The following is a 23,676-nucleotide window of genomic DNA, read 5'->3' on the forward strand; positions in this document are numbered from 1 at the left end:
GAGAGCTTTGGCTAAAACGGGAGCCGAATCCATTAGCCTGGCAGATTTATGTCGGAAAAATAACCGAAAACAAGCAGCTGCAAAATTCTACAGTTTCTTAGTACTGAAGAAGCAACAGGCAATTGAGCTTACGCAGGCTGAGCCTTACAGTGACATCATTGCAACTCCAGGACCCAGGTTCAATATTGTCTGATCTTATGGCTAGTGTTTATTCACTAGATATGTATTGCCCCAAGTGGGGAATTGAGACCATTGCAACTCTTTGATATGATGGTTTTATGTATATTGACTATTAAAAGATTATTTTGGACAGAGAAACTTCAATATTTGGGATAGGTGTGTTATTCCAGTGTTTATGACAAAGAAAAATAATTTTCACTCCATGGCGGGTTTTATACTGAAAAAAAATCATGATTGGAGAAATACTAAACATTCAGATTATGAACACATTTAGTATGTTTCTGTGCAGATATGATTATGGGTTTATTGATAGAATTATTCAAGGAAGTCATGTGTACCACCATTGCTGGTAGCTTATCTCAATAAGATGTATTTTTATTAAAATTACAACAAAGTACTATAGAATTGGTAGTGAACATTTGCACTTAAGTTAACTTTTACAATTGTGTGCTGGTTCCTTTGTATTGAGATTTTATTTTAGAACACAGGCTACCAGTATGCCCATTCTGCACTGGAATTTCAAATTATTTGTTAAGATACAACCAAGGACATACAAAATACTCAGTTAATTCTAATGTCATGCTCATAATTTTAGGATGCTCTAACTGTCTGGAGTGTTAAAAAGCTGTTTTCATTTTAAACATTACGTGCCTGTAAGCTTCAATCCACTTTTTTGTATAAAATGTGTAGATAATTTTTAATGAATGTCTAATTATGAAAAAGATGACAGCTTTCATTTGAAGCAGCATTTTGCTGATGCTACTGAGTCTTTAGTTTGTTGCTTAATTAGGTCATTGCTAAATGTTGCTGAACAGTGATAGTTCTTGCTGTTATGTATAACTTTTTTAATAAAATACTTGTATCAGTTTTGAGTGTTTTGTCTTGTGCAATGCCTTTATTTTTTTTAACATATCATGTATAGTCAGCCCTCCTTATCCACGAGTTCTGCATGCGCGAATTCAACCAACCGCGAATCGAGAAAACTCAGAAGTGCTCTTCTAGCACTTGTTGTTCGAGCATGTACAGACTTTTTTTCTTGTCATTATTCCCTAAACAATGCAGTATAACTATTTTACATAGCATTTACATTGTATTAGGTATTATAATTAATCTAGAGATGATTTAAAGTACAGTATATGGGAGGATGTGCGTGGGTTATCGTGGATCGGAATCGAAAAAAGTTGGAAGTTTTGTTACTAAGTCGGAACAGGTACATCGGGTATTATTTAGCGTCAGTTAGTCAAATGTTTGTCTTAGTATATAGTATATATTTTACCTTTCTATGCATATAAAACACTTAAGAGTGTATGTTTCAGCACCAGGCTTGGGAAGTTCCCGAGTTCAATCCAGTGACAGATCGCTTCCAAGCGTGCTCTCCACCGTGCTGGTTGATGTGGAGGATCAAAAACCCAGAACCCAATAATTAGTAATAATAATAGCTTTCATCGGGGCAGGGCCTTTATCACTTTATCCTTTAACATTGTTCCAATCGTTGACCGACGTAGCCTAATGCTTTTCCAATGACCGATGGTGTTTCACCTCTTTCCGATCGCTTTATTATTTCCACTTTATTTTCAATCGTGATCGTGATTATTTTCGTGAACAGAAACACTGCGGATTCAGAGCTCCTCCATCGGGTCCTAATGTCCACCGCATTGAGACATTAAGTAAGGTCTGGGGTTGTGCTGGGTCCTAAGGTCCACCGCATTGAGACCGGTTGAATTAAGGGACTTGAGCATCTGTGTTTTTTTGGTATCCGCGAGGGGTCCCGGAACCAATCCCTCACAGATAAGGAGGGCCGACTGTATCTACTCGTGTCATCATCATGGCTTGGTTTCGCGAACTAAGTTTTAGGAAGGGGGCTGCCCACATCTGCTACAGGCTCTCTAGTCGTAGACATGTGCATGGTACTGGCCCCACCCTTTAGACCCGGAGTTCATCTGCCAGAGCCTAGCAAGCTGGGACAGTGACAGTGAGTTACGTTGGAGTATCCTTCTCCTAGGTAGATGACCTGTCAAGGCTGATGAGCCCCACTTGCCCAGGTTTGGAGTCAGAGTTGTCCTTCTCTTAGGCTGGCTGCCAACCAAGGCTAACAAGCCCAGCCTACCCATCTATTTATACTGCCAGACACTTGGTCACGCCATGACGTAGCAAGCTCGGTGGAAATGGGGGGCACTGACGAGAAGGTGTTGCTACAGATGTAGTAGTGTAGGAGAGGCCATTTGCAGTGGCCTCCTGCCTAGCAAGCCAGACAGTAACCATGCGGCGATCACTATACAGGGAAAGGAGAGGCGATGTATTGCATATGCACTTTCCCTGGGTGTGTGGGACCTCAGGCCCAGACCTCACCCACCACCACCCCCCAATCTACTTGTATAGATATAAGCTAATTTACATTGACATTATTCCATTTGTTTTTAATTGGGTATGATCATTTTTGATCCATTTCATGAGGGCAAAGTTGAGTTTCTGTTCCTGATCAAGTGAAATACTGAGGCATTGTCCTAGCTTTAAGGAGCAAGAAGAATTTCTTTCCCACGTGTGTAACTGAAAGTAATATACTAGGAAGACAATATTTGGTTATTAAGCATTGATTAGTAAATTATAGAGTAAAGATGCTATTAAAATATGTGGGTTTCTCTTCTTCCCAATGGAAGGGGGAGGGTATGAGCAGAGGATGTCCAGTGTAGACTGTCCAGAGAGGGGAGGCTGATGTTCATGATGGATGGAGCTCTGCAAAAACTCTGTAGTTTCTTGTTTCTTGGACAGAGCAGCTTCCGTACCAAGCTGTGGTGCATATGGGTAGGGTGCTTTCAGTGCTGCCCCAAGAAAGCAGCATCCATCATCAAGGAACCCCACCATTTAGGCCATGTTCTCTTCTAAATGCTGCCACTTGGAAAGAGGTCCCACACCACCAGGTTTGTGAACAGTTTCTACCCTTCACCCATCAGTCTCCGGAGTGGATAAGTTCACTCAGCTCAACACTGAACTGATTCCACAACCAGATGGACTTCCAAGGACTCTACAACTCATGTTCTCAGTGTTATTTATTTGTTGTTTTTATTTGCACATTTTGTCACCTTTTGTATATTGGTGGTTTGTTGGTCTTTATCAGTGTGTAGCTTTTCATTGATTATTGTATTTCTTTGTTCTACTGTGAATCTCGGGATAGTATATGGTGACATATGTGCTTTGATAATAAATTTACTTGCAGTGTTGAAGTAAGGGTGGAGGACAGCTGGGCATTAAAGTGTTAAAGGTCCATGAGCAAGGCATTGAGCCCCAGTGGAAATGTGCATTTATTGGACAGTTGACAATAAGAGTGAACATTCTCTTTCATTCTTTATTAAAACTTTGGTCAGGAACTGGGATACTGTTTAGTTTTGGCTTCCCTAAATGATCTATGATATTAAAGACTTAGAAAGGATGTTGAGGAAGGGCCTTAGTTCAATTCCCAGTTTAAAGCCTCTCAGCTGAGTATATTGGTGAAGTAGACAAGCTAAGAGCAGACCCACTTGCTCATTTCATGTTCATTGGGCGAGATTCATTGGGAAGTAATCAGACATTTTCGGGTTCAGAGTAACAGTATAACAGGCCATTTGTCCCAAAACCTTTAAACATTTTTCAATCCATATGTCTGTCCAACTGATTTTCAAAAGTTGTTACTGTACTGCCTCAGCCATTTCTCCTGCTTCCTCATTACATGTAGATATCACTCTGTGTTTAAAATATATATTTAAAATCCACCTTAAGTTCCTATTAAATCTTTACCCCCTCACCTTAAACTTATGCCCTCTTGATTCCACACTCTGGGGGAAAAAGACCGAGTGTTCACTCTGTGCTCCTCAAGATTTTATGCAGTGTACCCCTATAAAGACACTTTCTCATTTTTGTGCACACTCTACAAATAAGGCCCTGGCCAGTACAACCTCTCCCTGTAACTGAGTCTCCCAAGTCTAGCAGAAAGCTTGTAAATATTTTCAGAATCAGTTTTAATATCACTGACATATGTTGTAAAATTTTTTAAACTTTGCAGCAGCAGTACAGTGCAATACAGAATAATAGAGAAAGAAACACTTTATGTATATTTTTTAATAAGTGCAAAAATAAATTTTCTAATAAAAAGTAGTGAGGTAATGTACATGGGTTCAATGTTCAGAAATTGGATGGCAGAGGGGAAGTTGTTCCTGAATTGTTGAGTGTGTAACTTAAGGCTTCTGTATCTCCTTCTCGATGGTAGCAATGAGAACAAGGCATGACCTGGGTGATGGGGGTCCTTAACAATGGATGGCCCCTAGTTTTTTGCCTCCATAGAAACAGTCTTCACTGTTCACTACCAGCAAGCCATTTATGAATTATTCTGGATCCCATGCTATCACCTACCAGAGCTGCCTACCGTATTGAACCTTATCAAAGGCCTTACTGGTGCATATAAATTACATCTACCATCCTGTCCTCATCAACTTTATTTGTCACATCATTAAAAAATCCCAGTCAAGGTTGTAAGACATGATGTCCCATGCACAAAGCCATGCTGGCTACTACTTTTCTTCCAGATGCAAGCATATGCAGGGATATGTAAGGAAGGGGTCAATAATTCTACTGGGTGTTTTTTTATAGACCACCCAATAGTAACAGGGACATCGAGGAGCAGATAGGGAGACATTCTTGAAAGGTGAAACAATAAGGGTTGTTGTGGGGGATTTTAATTTCCCCAATATTGATTGGCATATCCCCAGAGCAAGGGGTTTAGATGGGGTGGAGTTTGTTAGGTGTGTTAAGGAAGGTCTCCTGACATTATATGTAGATAAGCCTGCAAGAAGAGAGGCTGTAATTGACCTGGTATTGGGAAATGAACCCGGTCAAGTGTCAGGTCTCTCAGTGGGAGAGCATTTTGGAGACAGTGATCACAATTCTATCTCCTTTACCATAACATTGGAGAGGGGTAGGAACAGACAAGTTAGGAAACTGTTCAATTGAAATAAGGGGAAATATGAAGCAATCAGACATGAACTTGGAAGCATAAATTGAGAACCGATGTTCTCAGGGAAATGTACAGCAGAAATGTGGCAAATGTTCAGGGGATATTTGCATGGTGTTTTGCATAGGTACGTTCCAATGAGACAGGGAAAGGATGGCAGGGTACAGGAGCCATGGTGTACAAAGGCTGTTCAAAATCTAGTCAAGAAGAAAAGCTTATGAAAGGTTCAAAAAACTAGGTAATGAAAGAGATCTGAAAAATTATAAGGCTAGTAGGAAGGAGCTTAAGAATGATAGGAGAGCCAGAAGGGGCCATGAGAAGGCAAGAGCAGGATCAAGGAAAATCCCAAGGCATTCTACGAGTATGTGAAGAGCAAGAGGATAAGATTTGAGAGAATAGGACCTATCAAGTGTGACAGTAAAAAAGTGTGTATGGAACCGGAGGAGATAGCAGAGGTACTTAATGAATACTTTGCTTCAGTATTCATTATGGAAAAGGACCTTGGCGATTGTAGGGATGACTTACAGCAGACTATAAAGCTTGTGCATATAGACATTAAGAAAGAGGATGTGCTGAAGCTTTTGGAAAGCATCAAGTTGGATAAGTCACTGGGACCAGATGAAATATACCCCAGGCTACAGTGGGAGGTGAGGGAGGATATTGCTGATCCTCTGGCAATGACCTTTGCATTATCATTGTGGACAGGAGAGGTTCCCTTATTCAAGAAAGGGAGTAGAGATAGCCCAGGAAATTATAGACCAATGAGTCTTACTTCAGTTGATGGAGAAGATCCTGAGAGGCAGGATTTATGAGCATTTAGAGAGACATATGATTAGGAGTAGTCAGCATGGCTTCGTCAAGGGCAGGTAGTGCCTTACGAGCCTGATTGAATTTTTTGAGGGTGTGACTAAACACATTGATGAAGGAAGAGCAGTAGATGTAGTGTATATGGATTTCATCAAGGCATTTGATAAGGTAGCCCATGTAAGGCTTAATTGAGAAAGTAAGGAGACATGGGATCCAAGGAGACTTTGCTTTGTGGATCCAAAATTGGCTTGCCCACAAAAGGCAAAGAGTGGTTGTAGACAGGTCATATTCTGCATGGAGGTCAGTCACCAGTGGTGTGCCTGAGGGATCTGTTTTGGGACCCTTACTCTTCGTAATTTTTATAAATGACCTGGATGAGGAAGTGGAGGGATGGGTTAGTAAATTTGCTGATGACACAAAGGTTGGGGCTGTTGTGGATAGTGTGGTCAGAGGTGTTAGTGGGACATTGATAGGATGCAAAACTGGGCTGAGAAGTGGCAGGTGGAGTTCAACTCAGATAAGTGTGAGGTGGTTCATTTTGGTATGTCAAATATGATGGTAGACTCTTGGCAGTGTGGAGGACCACAGGGATCTGGAAGTCCATGTCCATAGGACACTCAAAGCTGCTGCGCAGGTTGACTGTGTGGTTAAGAATGCATACAGTGCATTGGCCTTCATCAGTCGTGGGATGAGTTCAAGAGCCAAGAGGTAATGTTACAGCTGTATAGGATCCTGCTCAGACCCCAGTTGGAGTACTGTGCTCACCTCACTACAGGAAGGATGTGGAAACTATACAAAGGGTGCAGAAGAGATTTACATGGAATTTGCCAGGATTGGGGAGCATACCTTATGAGAATAGGTTGATTGAACTTGGCCTTTTCTCCTTGGAGTGACGGAGGATGAGAGGTGATCTGATAGAGGTGTATAAGATGATGAGAGGCATTGATCATGTGGATAGTCAGAGGCTTTTTTCCTAGGGCTGAAATGACTAACACAAGAGAGCATAGTTTTAATATGCTTGGAAATAGGTACGTAGGGGATGTCAGGGATAAGTTTTTTTACGCAGAGAGTGGTGAGTGTGTGGAATGGGCTGCCAGCGACTGTGGTGGAGGATAGAGGGCTATGGGTAATTCTAAAGTAAGCACATGTTCAGCACAGCATTGTGGGCTGAATAGCCTGTATTGTGCTGTAGGTTTTCTATGTGCTGTGTTCTGTATCTGATCTCTCAGAACCTTTTTCAATAACTTACCTACCATATACAGTTACAAGAAAAAGTTTGTGAACCTTTTGCAGTTACCTGGTTTTCAGCATTAATTATTCATAAAATGTGGTCTAATCTAATCTTCATCTAAATCAGAATAATAGATTGTGTTTAATCTGCCTGAACTAATAACACAGAAATAACTAAGTTTCATCAATACTTAGTACACTATTTAAACAATCACAATCTTAAGTTCAAAAAAGCGTGTGAATCTCTGGGGTAATGCCTTCTACAAATGCTTTTTGGAGTCAGGTGTTCCAATGAATGTGATGAGATCGGATATATGGGTTGTAGAGGTGCCCTGCCCTATATAAAAAAAGACATGCAAAGTCAGGTTACTGTCAGAGCCTGCTCTTCTCTAGAAAGATCTGTTTACGTGCACCATGCCTCGATCAAAGCAACTTTCAGAGGACCTTAGAAGAAGAATTGTAGAGATGCATGAAGCTGGAAAAGGCTATAAAAGCATTTTAAAAGACCTGAGTGTACATCAGCCCACAGTGAGAGAAATTGTCTGCAAATGGAAGAAATTTAGTACTGTTGCTACTAGGAGCGGGCATCCTGCTCAGATGACACCAAGAGCACAACTTGTAAAGCTGAAGGTGAAAAAGAACCCAAGGGTAATAGTAAAATACCTGCAGAAATCTTTGGAACTTGTTAAAGTCCTAGTCATGTGTCCACTATAAGAAAAACACTGAACAAGAATGGTGTGCATGGAAATACCCCATGGAGGAAACCTCTGCTCTCCAAAAAACTGATTGCAGCACATCTCAATTTTGCAAAACAAAAACACACCTAGATGTAGCACAACACTTCTGGGACAATGTTCTGTGGACAGATGAGACAAAAGTTGAACTCCTTGGCAGAAATGCACACCGCTATGTTTGGAGAAAAAAGGGCACTGCACACCAACACCAAAACCTCATCCCAACTGTGAACTATGGTGGAAGGGTCTCGGCCCGAAACGTCGACAGTGCTTCTCCTTATAGATTCTGCCTGGCCTGCTGTGTTCCACCAGCACTTTGTGTGCGTTGTTTGTATTTCCAGCATCTGCAGATTTCCTCGCGATGATTTGGGCTGCTGGACAGCTTGCAATTGTTTCAACAGTGAATTCAAGATTGTATCAAGGCATTTTACAGGTGAATGTCAGAGTAACAGTCCATCACCTGAAGCTTAAATAAAGTTGGATGATGCAACAAGACAATGATCTGAAACAAGAGTAAAAATCACCAGCAGACTGATGTAAAAAGATTAATGTTTGGAATTGCTGCCAGACATTAACCCAATTGAGACGCAGTGGCATGACCTGAAGAGGGCTGTTAATGCAAGGTATCCCAGAAATATGGATGAACTGAAAGTTTTGTATGGAGGAATGGCCTAAGATTCCTCCTCGCCGTTTTGCAAATCCGATCAGCAGCTACAGGAAACGTTTGGTGGAAGTTATTGCTGCTAAAAGGGGTTCTACCTGTTATTAAATACAAGCGTTCACATATTTTTTACATTCTGGACTGACTGATTAAGCAATGTGTTCAATCAAGATATGGAAAGTACGATTGTTTGTTACTAGTTTTGGCAGATTGTTTTTGTCTATTACTGTGACTTAGATGAAGATGAGACCACATTTTATGAGTAATTAATGCAGAAAACAAGGTAATTGCAAAGGGTTCACAAACTTTTTCTTGCAACTGTATGTTACATTTACTGGTCTATAGTTCCCCAATTTATTAAAATAGGCACAATATTCGCTAGCTACCAGTTTAGTGGCAACTTGTACAGTCCTGTATTTACCTTTAGATTTATCCTTATTCTTCTCTTCAAATGTTACCTCATTGACCACTTTCTTTCCCTCCTGATTTTCTTCCTGATCATAGTCCCGTATCTCCTCCAGGGATTCACTTGATCCAGGCTTCTTGTACCTGACCCATACCTCCTTTTTCCTGACCAGAGCCTCAATATTTTTCATCATCTAGAATTCCTACTACCAGCCCTGCCCTTTATTCTAACAGGACCTTGCAGACATAGAGCTCTCACTATTTCAGCTTTAAAAGATCTTTGAACTGCCTGTTGTCCCTTTGCCTGCTACGTGGGAACTACAAAGAAGCTTTGGAGGGAATACTTCTGAGGAACTGTATCAGTAGAAACGCAACACATCCTTTGTACAATATGCTGAAATGAATCCACTCAACACTCCCTCCCACAAACACTTTACGGGCTGAAAACTGGTAATGCTATACTGTCCATAACGTAATGACTCTAGAATGAACCCTAACATGGGGGGGACGGGACGGGACCTTTGAGGAAGAATTTTAGCCAGAGGGTGGTGAAACTGTGAATTCATTGCCACAGATGGTTGTGGTGGCCAAATCACTGGGTATATTTAAAACAGAGGAATATATATTCTTGATTAATAAGGGTGAAGGCAGGAGAATGGAATTGAGAGGGAGAATAAAGGGCGCCCCATCAGCGTAGCATTATCACAACTTGGGGTGTTCCTGAGTTTGGAATTCACTTCTGATGCCACACTGTAAGGATTGTCTGCACAAGCTTCCCCTGGAATGTATGGTTCCCCCCCCATACCCCCACTACCAGTGCTTCAGTTTCCTCCCACAGTCCAAAGACGTACTGGATATTCTAACTGGTCATTGCAAACTGTCCCATGATTAGTTTACGATTAATCGGAGTTGTGGGGTGCTGGTGTAGCATGGCACGAAGGGCCGGAAAATGTCTACTCCATGCTGTATTGCTAAATAAATAAAAAAAATCACTGAGTGGTAGAGCAGACTCGATGGGCTGAATGGCCTAATTTGCACCGATTTTTTTGGAATGCACCATTCAGCCATAGAGGACTGTAGTAAAGTGAGGAGTGAAGGACACCTGGCCTTCTTTGGATCTTAAAAGATGGAACAAATTGACTATAAAATAATTCATCCTCATCTTCTGCAATATGAAATGGCCACAATGATCAAAATAAAGTTTGTAGGAACACATTATGCTTAAAGTATCCGGTGAGTGTGGAAATTTCAGAAGCCAAGGTATTTTGCCATCCATATTTGTGTCTGTTCAGAGACTGAAGAACAAGCCCTTCAGTATCAAGAAAGATTTTATTGATTCCACTAATTTGAAATTGTTTATGACTCTCTAACCTCTTCATTTGCAAGTTCTAGTGGTGCTTTGTAGTCATGACCTTTATGACACAGAGGCAAGAGTTCACCTATTTCTACTACAAGACTCTAATTAGCTATATTTTTGATAAAAACTCATCCTCACATCAACCTATCATGTCCTTGGAATGCCCTTCCTCAAAGGACAGTGCAAAGAGTCTTCGAACATTTCAATACATAATCAGATAGATCCCTGATAAGGGGGTGAAAGGTCAATGCAGGTAGGTGAGAATGCAGAGTTAAGGCTACAATAAAATCAAACAAGACTATCAGAGGGGAGCAATACACATATAAAATATGCTGGATGAACTCAGCAGGCAGCATCTATGGAAAAGAGTACAGTCAACATTTCGGCCCGAGACCCTTCAGCATATTAGAGGGGAGGAGTGGTCTCCATTATGTAATCATGACAGCTGGTTAGTTCATTTATGAAAATATCTTCAAATATATTTAGTGAAGGAGATATTCTAAATGGTATTAGAGGCAGTCTTATATTTTCAACTATAGCAATTTTACTACCAGAAAGTACCTTGTTGTTACTTCATGATAAACCAGATAGAGAGTTCACATTTAATACTTCAAGAAAATTTGAGATATCCAATGTTGAGATATCCATTACAGCAAAGCATTATAACATTGTATTAATAATTACTTTATATGCTGCAAATGAATTGCAGACCATCAGCAGTTAGGCAGTGGTTCGTATGAAATTACAAAGCCAAATGTAACAACATTTTTGTCCAACCTATTTTTCTACAGATATAATTCAAAATTTTTTTTTTGTATTAGGTTTTATAGTAAAGTTGTGATCTGAACTTGTTGCGAACTGAAAATCTCCAACCCAAATGATATGGAAAAATGACACTGTAAAACACATCGACCAACATCCATACAAACTTTATGACCAATGTTCATAAAAACTTCACAGTTACACAGAAATTTCTACTCCGCTGTTGCTTGATTGAGCTGTTCTCCTTCTCTTCCTCGATCTCCTTTTCTTTTTCTCATTAGCTGGCTGTTGTGGTGGTTTCACTTTCTTTTTAAGACAACTGAGCGGATTAGGGCCTCCTTTTCTTTTGCGTTTCTTCAGCTGGGGTTCAGATTCCTTCACAAGGCCCTGCTGTTCTTTCAAATGTTGGATAGTCTGCTGCTGGTGTACAGGGACAAACTGCTGACTGTGCAGTGAAGGTAGCTCTGCGATTGATTTGGAAGAAGGCTTCTCCAAGACTATAGTGTTCTGTATAATGTACAGCAGAGGGACTCCTGGCAAATTCTTAATTTTCATTGTTAACTGTGGATCCTGTGAAAGAATTAAAATAATGACAATGATCATTATAAGAATATCTTTGTCTTATCCATCAAATGAGACAATACTTGTACCAGAAGTTGTTGGAAACTGGCACAGTGATATCAAGGAAGTATCAGGAAGAGCGATTACCAGAATTTAAAACAAGGAGATTAAGTCTGAACAACAGTAATGTGAGCCAAGGCAATTTGAGAAACTATTTTGAAGAGACTTGACAATAGAGGTGCACAAGATGATAAGAGGCATTGATAGAGTGGACAGCCAGAGACTTTTCCCCAGGGTGGAAATGAGACCACATAATTTTAAGATGATTGGAGGCGTGTTTTTACACAGAGAGTGGCAGGTGCAGGGGTGGTGATTGAGGGAAATACATTTGGGACATTTAAGAGCCACTTAGACAGGCACATGGATGATAGAAAAATGGAGGGCCTTGTGAGAGGATAGGATTATTTTATGTTATTTTTAGTCTGGCCCTTTGAGCCACACTACCACAGCAAACCTCAACAAACCTGATTAATCCTAACCTAATCACAGGACAATTTTTGCAATGATCAATTAACCCACCATGTACGTCTTTGAACTGCGGGAGGAAACTGGAGCACCTGGGGAAAACTCATACATTCCACGAGGAGGACATACCCAGAATCCTTACAGATCGGGGCCAGAATTCCGAACTCTGGAATGTCCCGAGCTGTGATAGCATTGTGCTAACTGTCACGCTACCATGGCACAATCTAAGAGTGAGTTAAAAGGCTGGCACAACATTGTGAGCTAAAGGGTTTGTACTGTGCTATGAAAAGATAAGGCAGGTAAGCTAGAGCAAATTTTCAAAGAAATACTGTAATTCAAAATGTTTAATTAATATACAATTGCTAATGGAATAAAAATGCTTGAACAAAAGTAGTTCAACATGGCTTGAAGGAAAACAAATAAAAATATGAAAATTAAGAAGATAACAAAACAGATTGTTGGAGCTTTAAGTTATTTATATAAAATAAGCAATGCTAAATTAACACTACACGGAGAAGAAAGAGAAATGATAATGATAGAAGTCTTCAAAAATATCTTGGAAATAGTAATGCCATAGTGAAGAATTAGGGAACTAAATGCTAAAAGTTCCCAGGTCTCATGCCTTACATCATACTACTTTAAAATTATGTGGTTTAGAGAAAGTAAATGCATTGGTTTTGATAAATCTGTAATTTAGTATGGTCCCCTAAGATTAGAAGACAAAAAAATATAAACCAAATGTAGAGAGAATGGGAAACCAGAACACCATGTTATTAAGTTTGAATCTGTTATAATTATTTATGACATGGTAGCAAGGAGCTTAGAAAATTTGAGAGGTTATTGCTCAAAATGGGGTTGGGGATAACAGTGAAAACCAGAGGAAGAATAAATGTAATTTTCAGGTTGGCATGGCTGGTGTGGTATCATAGCATCAACACCTGGCTTCAATCATTTACAACTGATATTAATGGATGCATGGAAAAACAGGATGTAATATATCCTCATTGCAGATGGTGGAAAGCCAAGTGGAGAAAAATGTCTGGAGAAAAGATGAATCTCAGAGATTACAGATAGATGGGAAGATTGGAAGTTTTCCATCTTGGCAAGAGAATACAAAAGAGAATAGTTTTTCAAATAGTGTGAAACAAAGAAATTCAAAGGGATACAAAGGGATGCCTAATAGAAAGTGAACATCGCAGTGCCCGTGTCTCAGAGGGACTACATTGAAGGTTCACTATAAACTGATTCCTGGGACTGGTCAGTCGGAAGAGAGGAAACTGACCAAACTTAGAGATAAAGCAAATGATGGAGGTGGAAATATCATGATAAGAAAAATAAAGATTGAAAATTCTTGTGAATAAAAAACCCTACTAAGCAAGAAAAGTGAGGAAAAAAAAAGAAACCCATTGGGGGAACAACCACGGAGCCATGCGTCATACAGTAAGCTAAAAATAAACATCAAACCGCCAACAAGAAAGATATATCAAAAAATATTTACACTTAGATCGTGGAGGAAATCTATCAAACTGAAATGATAACAAGAAGCAAATGAGCCCCAACTCTTCTCAAAATCAAATAAAGGTTCGACTTCTAATTTTCTCTAAGCCAGAAATGCAGAGTTAGAAATGTACTCACCAAACACTTTGACCCATAACTTACTGAATAAATAAGTATACTCACTTTTCCCTGTTTTCTGTCCTTGCTCGTATGAAGGTGGTTTACCTATTTATGCAAGTACTTCTCTGACAATGATGTGTAACAGCCTAATGTAACATTGTATGGAAGTACAAGATAACAGTGATGCAGACACGTTTTATACATTTAACAAGGGGCTTTATCAAGGCAACAGAGTTAGTCAGTTTTTCAATGTTCTTCATCAGCCAGGTCATACTGTCCGTGAACTCCTTATCGGTTGCCTCCATACACTCCAGTATTTGTTTTTTTTTAGTTTTAAGTCCCCCTGCGCGAGAGCCAACAGCTGTCCGTCGTTCGGCAATTTCCTTTAAGTTTTTCTAGCTTGTAACTGCAGAAATGTGCATTTTCACAGTGAGATTCAACACCAAACATGTCGCTTGTTTTCTGTAGATGTGTCCTGCGCATGCCCAGTAGGAGGAGATTCGCCCAAATACCCGTTTTAATGCGGATGGAGGTACTTTTAAAAACGCTTGGTGTGGACACCTATCATTTTTACGCGAAACTGGCGTTTTCAAAATTATCCGGACTAGTGCGGATGTAGCCTCAGAAGCTGGGTCGCCTAGTTTAACTGATTTGAGCCAGTCAGAGTTGAAAGCCTGGGGGGGGGGCACAACCATGAAACATTGATTGTAACTGTGAACTAGAACCAGAAGTTGGCGGGAGGATGGGGTGTGTGAGCAGACGTGCATGAAATGAAGAGATGCGGTTGAATGCAGTGTTGATGGTGGAGAAGGCAAAGTCCCTTTCTATGAAAAGGTGACCCTGAGCCAATGGGATGGAGATCCACCAGTTTAACGAACGAAGTACACTATTAAGAGTCAGGAGCTCCAAATACATAAGGTTAATAACTCTCCAGCAACCATCGCAGACGAGGAGGGCCACAGGGAAATGTGGAGATTGGGACCATAAGGAAAGCCTGGCTAGCATAGACTCTTTACCCGGGTAATACCTTTTCTCTCTATTGACTGTCCATAGAAGATCAGGGAATTCTAGCGGGTCTTTCTGTGCCTCTCTGATTATTTTTACACAGGGTGATTCTTGTTACAGCCATTTCTGCCCTTGTAAATTTTCTGGTTGTTCACTCGATCGATATCGCTTATCAAGTTACAAATATTATTTGTTTCTGTTTACAGTGCAATTAATTTCTACAAAGAACTCATAGAACTCCACCATGGAAAGTCCCAAGCCCAGCTGCAAAGGGAGGAGCGTTGGGTTCTGGGCTAGCAACACCATCCCATAAAAACCCAGTGCTGTAGCGGTGTGCTACACACAGCGCTGAAATAACGACACGCAGTCGGTGAGTTGCAGTTGCAAAAGAGATTTATTCAAACTTCGCAGCCTCGCTTTAAAGCCTTCCTGTTCCCGCCCTCTCCGGGCGGGAATGCTGTAGGGGGCACATATTCACAGTCCCGTCCTGCGCGTGGGCTTTCCCCCTTGCTGGTGAAGAAGGCCTGGTGCCCTTTTTGGGACCGGCCTCAATGCCGGCGCGCGCCACTTTGTGAGCCGGTTCGACTGCGTTGGGAAGTGGGTCTGCCTCTGCGCCGCGGTGCCTGAATCTCGATCGGCTGCGCCAAGTCCACATGGGCCGGTTTGAGTCGGTCCACTGTGAAAACCTCCTCTCTCCCCCCAATTTCCAGCACGAATGTGGACCCGTTGTTTCTGATCACCGTAAACGACCCCTTGTAGGACCGTTGTAGAGGTGTCCAGTGTCCGCCCCGTCGTACAAAAACAAACTTACAGTTCTGCAGGTGTTTGGGTACGCAGGTCGGGTTCTGCCCACGCTGTGAAGTGGGTATGGGGGCCAGGTTACCGAGCCTCTCGCGTAGTCTGTCCAGGACTGCTGCGGGTTCCTCCTCTTGACCCCTTGGGGCTGGTATGAACTCCCCTGGACGACCAGGGGTGCGCCGTACACCAACTCAGTCGACAAGGTGTGCAGATCCTCTTTGGGCGCCATGCGGATTCCGAGCAGGACTCAGAGAAGCTCGTCCACCCAGTTAGGCCCTGTGAGGTGGGCCATGAGAGCCGACTTCAGGTGATGGTGGAAACGCTCCACTAGTCTGTTCGACTGTGGGTGGTAGGCAGTTGTGTGGTGCAGCTGTGTCCCCAAAAGGCTGGCCATAGCTGACCACAGGCTGGTGGTGAACTGGGTGCCTCTGTCGGAGGTAATGTGGGCCGGTACACCAAAGCAAGATACCCAGATGGCAATCAGTGCCCGGGCGCAAGATTCGGAGGTGGTGTCGGTGAGCGAGACTGCCTCTGGCCATCTCGTGAACCGGTCTACGACAGTCAGGAGGTGCCGTGCTCCTCGCGACACTGGCAGGGGGCCCACGATATCCACATGAATGTGGTCGAAACGCTGGCGGGTGGGGTGGAACTGCTGCGGCAGGGCTTTGGTGTGCCGCTGCACCTTGGCTGTTTGGCAGTGCATGCATGTTTTGGCCCATTCACTGACCTGCTTGTGGAGTCCGTGCCAAACGAACCTGTTGGCTACCATCCAGATGGTTGACCTGATGGAGGGGTGCACTAAGTTGTGAATGGAGTTGAAACCGTGCCACCGCCAGGCTGCTGGGACGATGGGGCGGGGTTGGCCGGTGGTGACATCGCAGAGTAGGGTCCTCTCACCTGGGCCTACGGGGAGGTCCTGGAGCTGCAAACCAGAGACTGCAGTTTTGTAACTAGGGATCTCCTCGTCTGCCTGCTGCGCCTCTGCCAGCGCTTCATAGTCTACCCCTGGGACAGGGCTTGGATGTTAGGTCTGGAGAGAGCGTCTGCCACGACATTGTCCTTTCCCAAGACATGCCGGACATCCGTCGTGTATTCAGAGATGTAGGACAGATGTCGCTGCTGGCGGGACGACCAGGGGTCGGACGCTTTCATGAATGCAAAGGTAAGCGGTTTGTGGTCCGTGAATGCGGTGAAGGGCCTACCTTCTAAGAAGTACCTGAAATGCCGGATTGCCAGATATAGCGCCAACAGTTCCCGGTCGAAAGCACTGTATTTGAGCTTGGGTGGTCGTAGGTGTTTGCTGAAAAACACCAGGGGTTGCCAGCGCCCCTCGATGAGTTGTTCCAGCACTCCACCGACTGCCATGTTGGATGCGTCCACTGTGAGGGCGGGAGGGATGTCCGTTCTGGGGTGCACTAGCATCGCGGCATTCGCCAAGGCTTCTCTGGTTTTAACGAAAGCGGCTGCGGACTCTTCGTCCCAGGTAATGTCCTTGCCCTTACCCGACATCAGGGCGAACAAGGGGCGCATGATTCGGGCTGCTGAGGGGAAGAAGCGGTGGTAGAAATTCACCATACCCACAAATTCCTGCAGGCCCTTGATTGTGTTGGGTCGGGGGATGTGGCGGACCACGTCTACCTTGGCGGGCAGAGGGGTTGCCCCATCTTTAGTAATCCTGTGGCCCAGGAAGTCGATGGTGACGAGCCTGAACTGGCATTTGGCCGGGTTGATTGTCAGGCCGTATTCACTCAGTCGGGCGTAGAGTTGACGGAAGTGGGACAGATGCTCCTGACGACTACTGCTGGCTATGAGGATGTCGTCCAAATAGATGAAAGCGAAGTCCAGGTCGCGTCCCACCGCGTCCATTAACCGCTGGAATGTGTGTGTGGCATTCTTCAGGCCAAACGGCATGCGGAGGAACTCGAAAAGGCCGAACGGGGTGATGAGTGCCGTTTTGGGGACGTCGTCCGGATGCATCGGGATTTGACGGTATCCCCGGACAAGGTCTACCTTGGAGAAGATCCGTGCGCCGTGCAGGTTTGCTGCAAAGTCTTGAATGTGTGGCACAGGGTAGCGGTCCGGTGTTGTAGCCTCGTTCAGCCTGCGGTAGTCGCTGCATGGTCTCCAGCCCCCTGTTGCTTTGGGCACCATGTGCAGGGGGGAGGCTCATGGGCTGTCGGACCGCTGTATGATCCCCAATTCCTCCATCCTCTTGAACTCCTCCTTCGCCAGTCGGAGCTTGTCTAGGGGAAGCCTTCGAGCATGGGCGTGGAGGGGTAGTCCCTGTGTCGGGATGTGGTGCTGTACGCCGTATCTGGGCATGGCTGCCTTGAACTGCGGTGCCAGAACTGATGGGAAATCCGCCAGGACCCTGGTGAAGTCGTTGTCGGACAGCGTGATGGAGTCTAGATGTGGGGCTGGCAACTGGGCTTCACCCAGGGAGAACGTTTGAAAGGTCTCGGCGTGGACCAGTCTCTTCCCTTGCAGGTCGATCAGTAGGCTGTGAGCCCGCAAAAAATCCGCCCTCAGGAGCGGTTGGGCTACGGCGGCCAGTAAGCAGTGCCGTAGGTCCTTACTGTGCTGCTGTTCGCGGCCCTCAGGGTGGGACCCGGTTCTCTGCTGCGGGTGTCGTAACTCGTCGGAGGTAAGATGCTGATCTCGGCTCCGGTGTCGACCAAAAAGCAGCATCCCAACTGCTTGTCCCAGACATAAAGGAGGCTATCCCGATGGCCAGTCGCCATAGCCATCAGCAGCGGCTGGCCCTGGCATTTCCCGGGAACTTGCAGGGCAGGCTACAGCAGCGGGCTTCTGCGCCCCACTGCTGGTGGTAGAAGCACCATTGTTCGTTGGTCTCTTCACCCCTGCCTCTGGGGTTAGTGGGCTCTGCAGCCGGGCCTGGTCTGGTCTGCTGCTGGGAGCGTGGCTTGGTGATCTGTGTGACAGACGCCCCCCTCTCCTTCTTGGCTTTCCACAGCACGTCTGCCCGGGCTGCCACCTTCCAGGGGTCGCTGAAATCCGCGTCGGACAGCAGCAGGCATATGTCCTCGGGCAGCTGCTCTAGGAACGCCTGCTCAAACATGAGGCAGGGCTTGTGTCCTCCAGCCAGGGACAGCATCTCCTTCATCAAAGCCGACGGTGGCCTGTCTCCCAAACCATCCAGGTGCAGTAAGCGGGCAGCTCGCTCGCGCCGTAAGAGTCTGAAAGTCCTTATGAGCAAGGCTTTGAATTCTGTGTATTTGCCGTCCTCCAGGGGCGACTGCATGAACTCCTCAACCTGGGCGGCTGTCTCCTGGTCGAGGGAGCTCACCACGTAGTTGTAACGTGTGGCATCCGAGGTTATCTGTCGAATGTGGAATTGGGCTTCTGCCTGCTGGAACCATAGGTGAGGTCGCAGAGTCCAGAAGCTTGGCAGTTTTAACGAAACCGCATGAACAGATGTGGCGTTGTTCATCTCCGGTCCAAATATCGTTTGGGCCATCAGGGTCACCAAATGTAGCGGTGTGCTACACACAGCGCTGAAATAACGACACGCAGTCGGTGAGTTGCAGTTGCAAGAGATTTATTCAAACTTCGCGGCCTCGCTTTAAAGCCTTCCTGTTCCCGCCCTCTCTGGGCGGGAATGCTGTAGGGGGCGCATATTCACAGTCCCGTCCCATGCGCGGGCTTTCCCCCTTGCCGGTGAAAAAGGCCTGGCGCCCTTTTTGGGACTGGCCTCAATGCCGGCGCACGCCACTTTGTGAGCTGGTTCGAGTGCGCTGGGAAGTGGGTCGCCACAGTGCAACCCAAAAGGCCAACAGAAGCCCAAAGACCTCATACCTGGGAGAGGAAGTATATACCAAGAAAATGGGCCAGACCTGTTAACAACATGAAGGGAACTCCGCCTCCTGGTTTCGGACATGTAAGACTAGCCGCTTCTTGTCCGCCTTTAATCTCTCCCTTTTCCGATTTAAACTTGAAATTTCAACTTTATTCAGTCGGATCAGATATAATTATAGCCACTCTCAGAAGCTCCAAAAGAAATCTGGACCCTCATCTCATCTCATCTTCAGACCAACATGTAATTGCATTTGCTACACTGCTGGCAAGAAGAGCTATTTTATTAAAATGGAAAGATATTTCTTCCCCTACATTAATTGAATGGTTTTCTCCAGTGATGTTATGTCTTAGTTTGGAAAAAATTAGTAGAACTTTTGATCCTCGATTTGATTTTGAGAGAAGATGGGGTTTTTTGCCAAATATCATCATTTAATTTGAATTAAGTTATATGGTTTCCTTCCAATTTTATTTTTTTTATATAAATTTGAAATGATGGTTGATGACTTTTTAAAAATATATTTAGATGATGGTCAAACGTATTGCTCCGGGGGGTTGATTCCTAATGGTTTTTTTTAATAGTTAGTGGGTTTTTTTTTCTTAGTTAGATGGGGTTCTTTTTTTCCTTCTTTTTTCTATATATAAAATTTTTTTCCATTTTTATATTTCAAGATCAGTTTTTTTCTTCTCTTCAGCTTTATTAATTGTATACGTATTAATCTGTTAAAACTTTGTATAATTTTATAGCTGTTGATGATTACGTACCAATAAAAAGATTCTAAAAATGAAAAATGAACAACATGAAGGGCTGACGCAGGGCAGGTAACTCTGGTGAGCTACTGACTGCAGCCTATGCCCCAGTAGGGGTGATGGTGTTTAAGTAAGTCTCACAGAGAGATTGCAGTTTTTAAGTGTGACACGTAAAATGGTTGCTGCCACCTTAGGAATTTATGTGAATGACTTCTAAGTTATAATATTATTTAATATGAACTGGCGAGGACAAATCAGTGTGTCTACATAGAGATAGCCACAATGAAAAAACAAATGTGGCATTAGGAATAATGATTTTTTTTTTGGTTAGTTAAACTGTCAACTAATTTCTTGTTTAAGACAGTGCCAGAAGTGCTGATTGATGAAACTATGAAATTTGATCCACAAAGTGGACCATGAAATTCTAGCTGCAAGCCCCTTCAACTGAAGTAGTTTGTGGACGTGCCAGTGTTTTTAGAAACAGTGAGTAATAAGATTCATTGACCTGTTGTACAATGAAACAAGTAAAGCCACTTCTCCATTTGCTGCATTTCCAAGCAAGTGACTTGCCTCAAGCATGGTTGTAGAAGGAAAAGAAAAGTTGCAATCCCAGATACAGCAGACCCGACTAAAATTAAACAATAAATTTTACGTCATACACGTCAAAAGTCTTAAGGACATACATATGTAAACTAGGATGCCTAAGATTTTTTGCATAGTACTATACTAATTGTATGCATTTCACTGTACTGCTGCTGCTGCAAAAAAACAAAGCAGACTTCATGACATATGTGAGTGATATAAACATGATTCTGATGATAAACCTGATTCTAATACGGGTCTCTATTGTGGACTGAAAACACGAAGAGGGCAGGAAGAGGGGAATCATGGTTTTGGAAAAGGGGAAGGGAGAGGGAGGGAGCAGAAATCACCAGAGAAACATTCTGTAATGATGAATAAACCAATTGTTTAGAATCAACTGACCTTGCCCGGTGTCTCAGAGCTTGTCCAGCAATCCTCCCATGCCTCTTCACCCTCACCATTCCCAACATTCTTTGCTCCTGCTAGATTTACAAACTTGCTCTCCACTCCACGGTGACAAATACAGTGATTCCAAGCAGTGACATTGACCCCAAAGTGAGATGATTGTACCGTGTTATAAATGAATTAATTAGATACGTTACAAACTGATCGCAACTGCCTATAAATGAAGCTGCTGACCATCACGCATGACTTACAGGCTGATTAAAGCAACTGAAGTTGAATGAACAAAATCTCCTCATTGTGGCTGGGTTTGACCCGGAACTGTCTCATCAAAAACTATGGGGGTAAAGACTGGGTTGTGGCATAGTATCGTAGTAGTTGGCATACGGTGATTTAGATGCATATCATATTTTTTTACTGAGTTAAGTAGTGTATGTAATTAGTTTTGCTACAACAAGTGTATGGGACATTGGAAAAAAAGTTGAATTTCCCCATGGGGATGAATAAAGTATCTATCTATCTATCTATCTACAGTGCCAATGACACAGGTTCAATTCTGCTGCTGCATGTTCTTTCCGTGACTGTGTGGGGCTCTCAAGACACTCCAGCTTCTTCCCACATTCAGAAACCGTACAGATTAATTGGTCACATACAAGTGTAATTTGGCAACATGGGCCAGAAGGGCCTGTTAATGTGCTGTATCTCTAAATAAAAAGAACTAAATAAAAACTGATGCTCAAAGTTAAGTAAATCTTCACAAAGCACTTTAATTGGTTCAGCAATGGTCCAAATCCAAATTTCAAAGCAAAAATAATAAAAGAAATGCCAAAGTTCTCTAAGAGTTACCTGCGTGGCCACAAAGTAGTGATGAGGATTATTGTCTTTAACCATCGACAAAAGACAAGCTGAGGCACTTTCAGGGTTTTTGAAATGACTGCAGTTTCTAACTTGAAATCGTTGAGCTATCAATTTGGCACCATATAATTCCTTCCCAAGAGATTCCAGCTCTTTCAGGACACAACTGGAGAATTAAAAAGAAACACATTAGTTCATTTTACTCTTATTGAACTAATAAGATTTGGTATGTCACCAAACACTCTTGCAAATCTCTATAAATATACAGCAGAGAGTACTCAGACAGGTTGCGTTGCAGCCTGTTGTGAAGTCTCTAAATCATCACCATCATTACGTGCTGCATCGAATGACGTGGATGATCATGGTCTCATGACCATGACTGTTCTTGGCACATCTTTCTACGGAAGTGGTTTGCCATTGCCTTCTTCTGGGCAGTGTCTTTACAGGTGACTCCGAGCCACTATCAATACTCTTCAGAGATTGTCTGCCTGGCATCAGCGATCACATAGCCAGGACCTGTGATACGCACCACCTGCTCCCATGGGGCTTCACGTGACCTTGACCCCGGGGTGGGAGTGGGGTGCTAAGCAGGTGCTACACCTTGCCCAAAGGTGACCTGCAGGCATCTCCATGCCGCCACCCATCCTCTAATACACAGGATCATAAGAGGTTGTACAGGGTCACAGACACGGTCAGGTGCATCACAGTAAAACCCTTCCCACCACTGAGGACATCTACAAGTTGCGGTACCTCAAGAAGGCGGCATTCATTGCTAAAGGTTCTCACCATCCCTCTTCTCGTTACTACCATCAGCGAGGAGGTAGAGGAGGCTGAAGGCCCACAATTCTGGAACAGATTCTCCCCCCCCCCCCACCGTCAGATTTCTGAAAAGTCCATGAACACTATTCCTTTAGTTTGCAATATTCATGTAGTAAATTATAGTTACTTTCTGTCTTTGCACTGCTGCAGCTGAATTTTCACGTCACATATGACGGTGATGCCCTAAAACAAGATGACTATACATTACCGAGTTAAAATAATATGCAATTTGACGAAAACACTTACGAAGTCGTGCACAGCTGTACCTCTCCCATCAGATACTTGGGTATCTGTTCTTTGATCTGAATTTTATTTTTCAGCGCGGCTTGACAAAAAGTCCCGTCAAAAAGGATCTGGAAAGGTTCTCGGAAGCCATAGTTATGTTTATAAAACGAAATAAGTTTTCTTGCGGTTTTCTGTCGTTTAATTTTCATCTTCTATAGTTAGGAAAGTTGCGTAGGTAATGTATTTGCGTAAATAAAAACAAAATTGAAAGAAAACTGTAACAGAGACCACCTCAACTCCAGCGTTACTGCTCCAGGAATTGGCATTGCCGGAACCACGTGGTTGCCAGGTGCAACCGCTAACCATTCCCTAGTTCCGAAGGTCAGGACAGTCTGTCTTTTAGAAACAAGCAAAAAAAGTTCATAAAATACATCATCCTTAGTCTTTGTAAGTATTAGGAGTGAACGAAAACAGTGACATATTACAAAATACACCTTTCATTTAAAAGAAGGATGCAAATAACTAAAAGAAGCTGAATAGTTAAGTCACTTGCCGGATTAAACTCTATACCTTGTATATGTGATTGTACCAAGTATTATGAATGTTC

The 23,676-nt window shown here is 43.4% G+C and overlaps 2 protein-coding genes across 2 annotated transcripts in view; one reads left to right on the forward strand and one right to left on the reverse strand.

Annotated features, from left to right (window-relative positions):
- The window catches only part of rad21b (RAD21 cohesin complex component b), a 47,984-nt gene extending 46,937 nt beyond the window's left edge, over positions 1-1,047 (forward strand). Inside the window, exon 14 of the mRNA XM_073038350.1 lies at positions 2-1,047. Coding sequence (XP_072894451.1) covers positions 2-193 — 192 coding nt within the window. The 3' untranslated portion in view covers positions 194-1,047. The remainder of the gene's footprint in view (position 1) is intronic.
- Positions 1,048-10,312: 9,265 nt separating this feature from the next.
- utp23 (UTP23 small subunit processome component) lies at positions 10,313-23,434 on the reverse strand. Its single transcript, XM_073038497.1, has 3 exons — positions 23,091-23,434; positions 22,017-22,191; positions 10,313-11,687 (listed from the first exon to the last, which is right to left on the reverse strand). The coding sequence occupies exons 1-3, from the start codon at positions 23,276-23,278 to the stop codon at positions 11,316-11,318; spliced, it is 735 nt and encodes a 244-aa protein (XP_072894598.1). The 5' UTR covers positions 23,279-23,434; the 3' UTR covers positions 10,313-11,315.
- Positions 23,435-23,676: the final 242 nt, after the last annotated feature.

The sequence above is a fragment of the Hemitrygon akajei genome, chromosome 1, assembly GCF_048418815.1.
Source record: "Hemitrygon akajei chromosome 1, sHemAka1.3, whole genome shotgun sequence".
Classification (NCBI taxonomy): Eukaryota; Metazoa; Chordata; class Chondrichthyes; order Myliobatiformes; family Dasyatidae; genus Hemitrygon; species Hemitrygon akajei.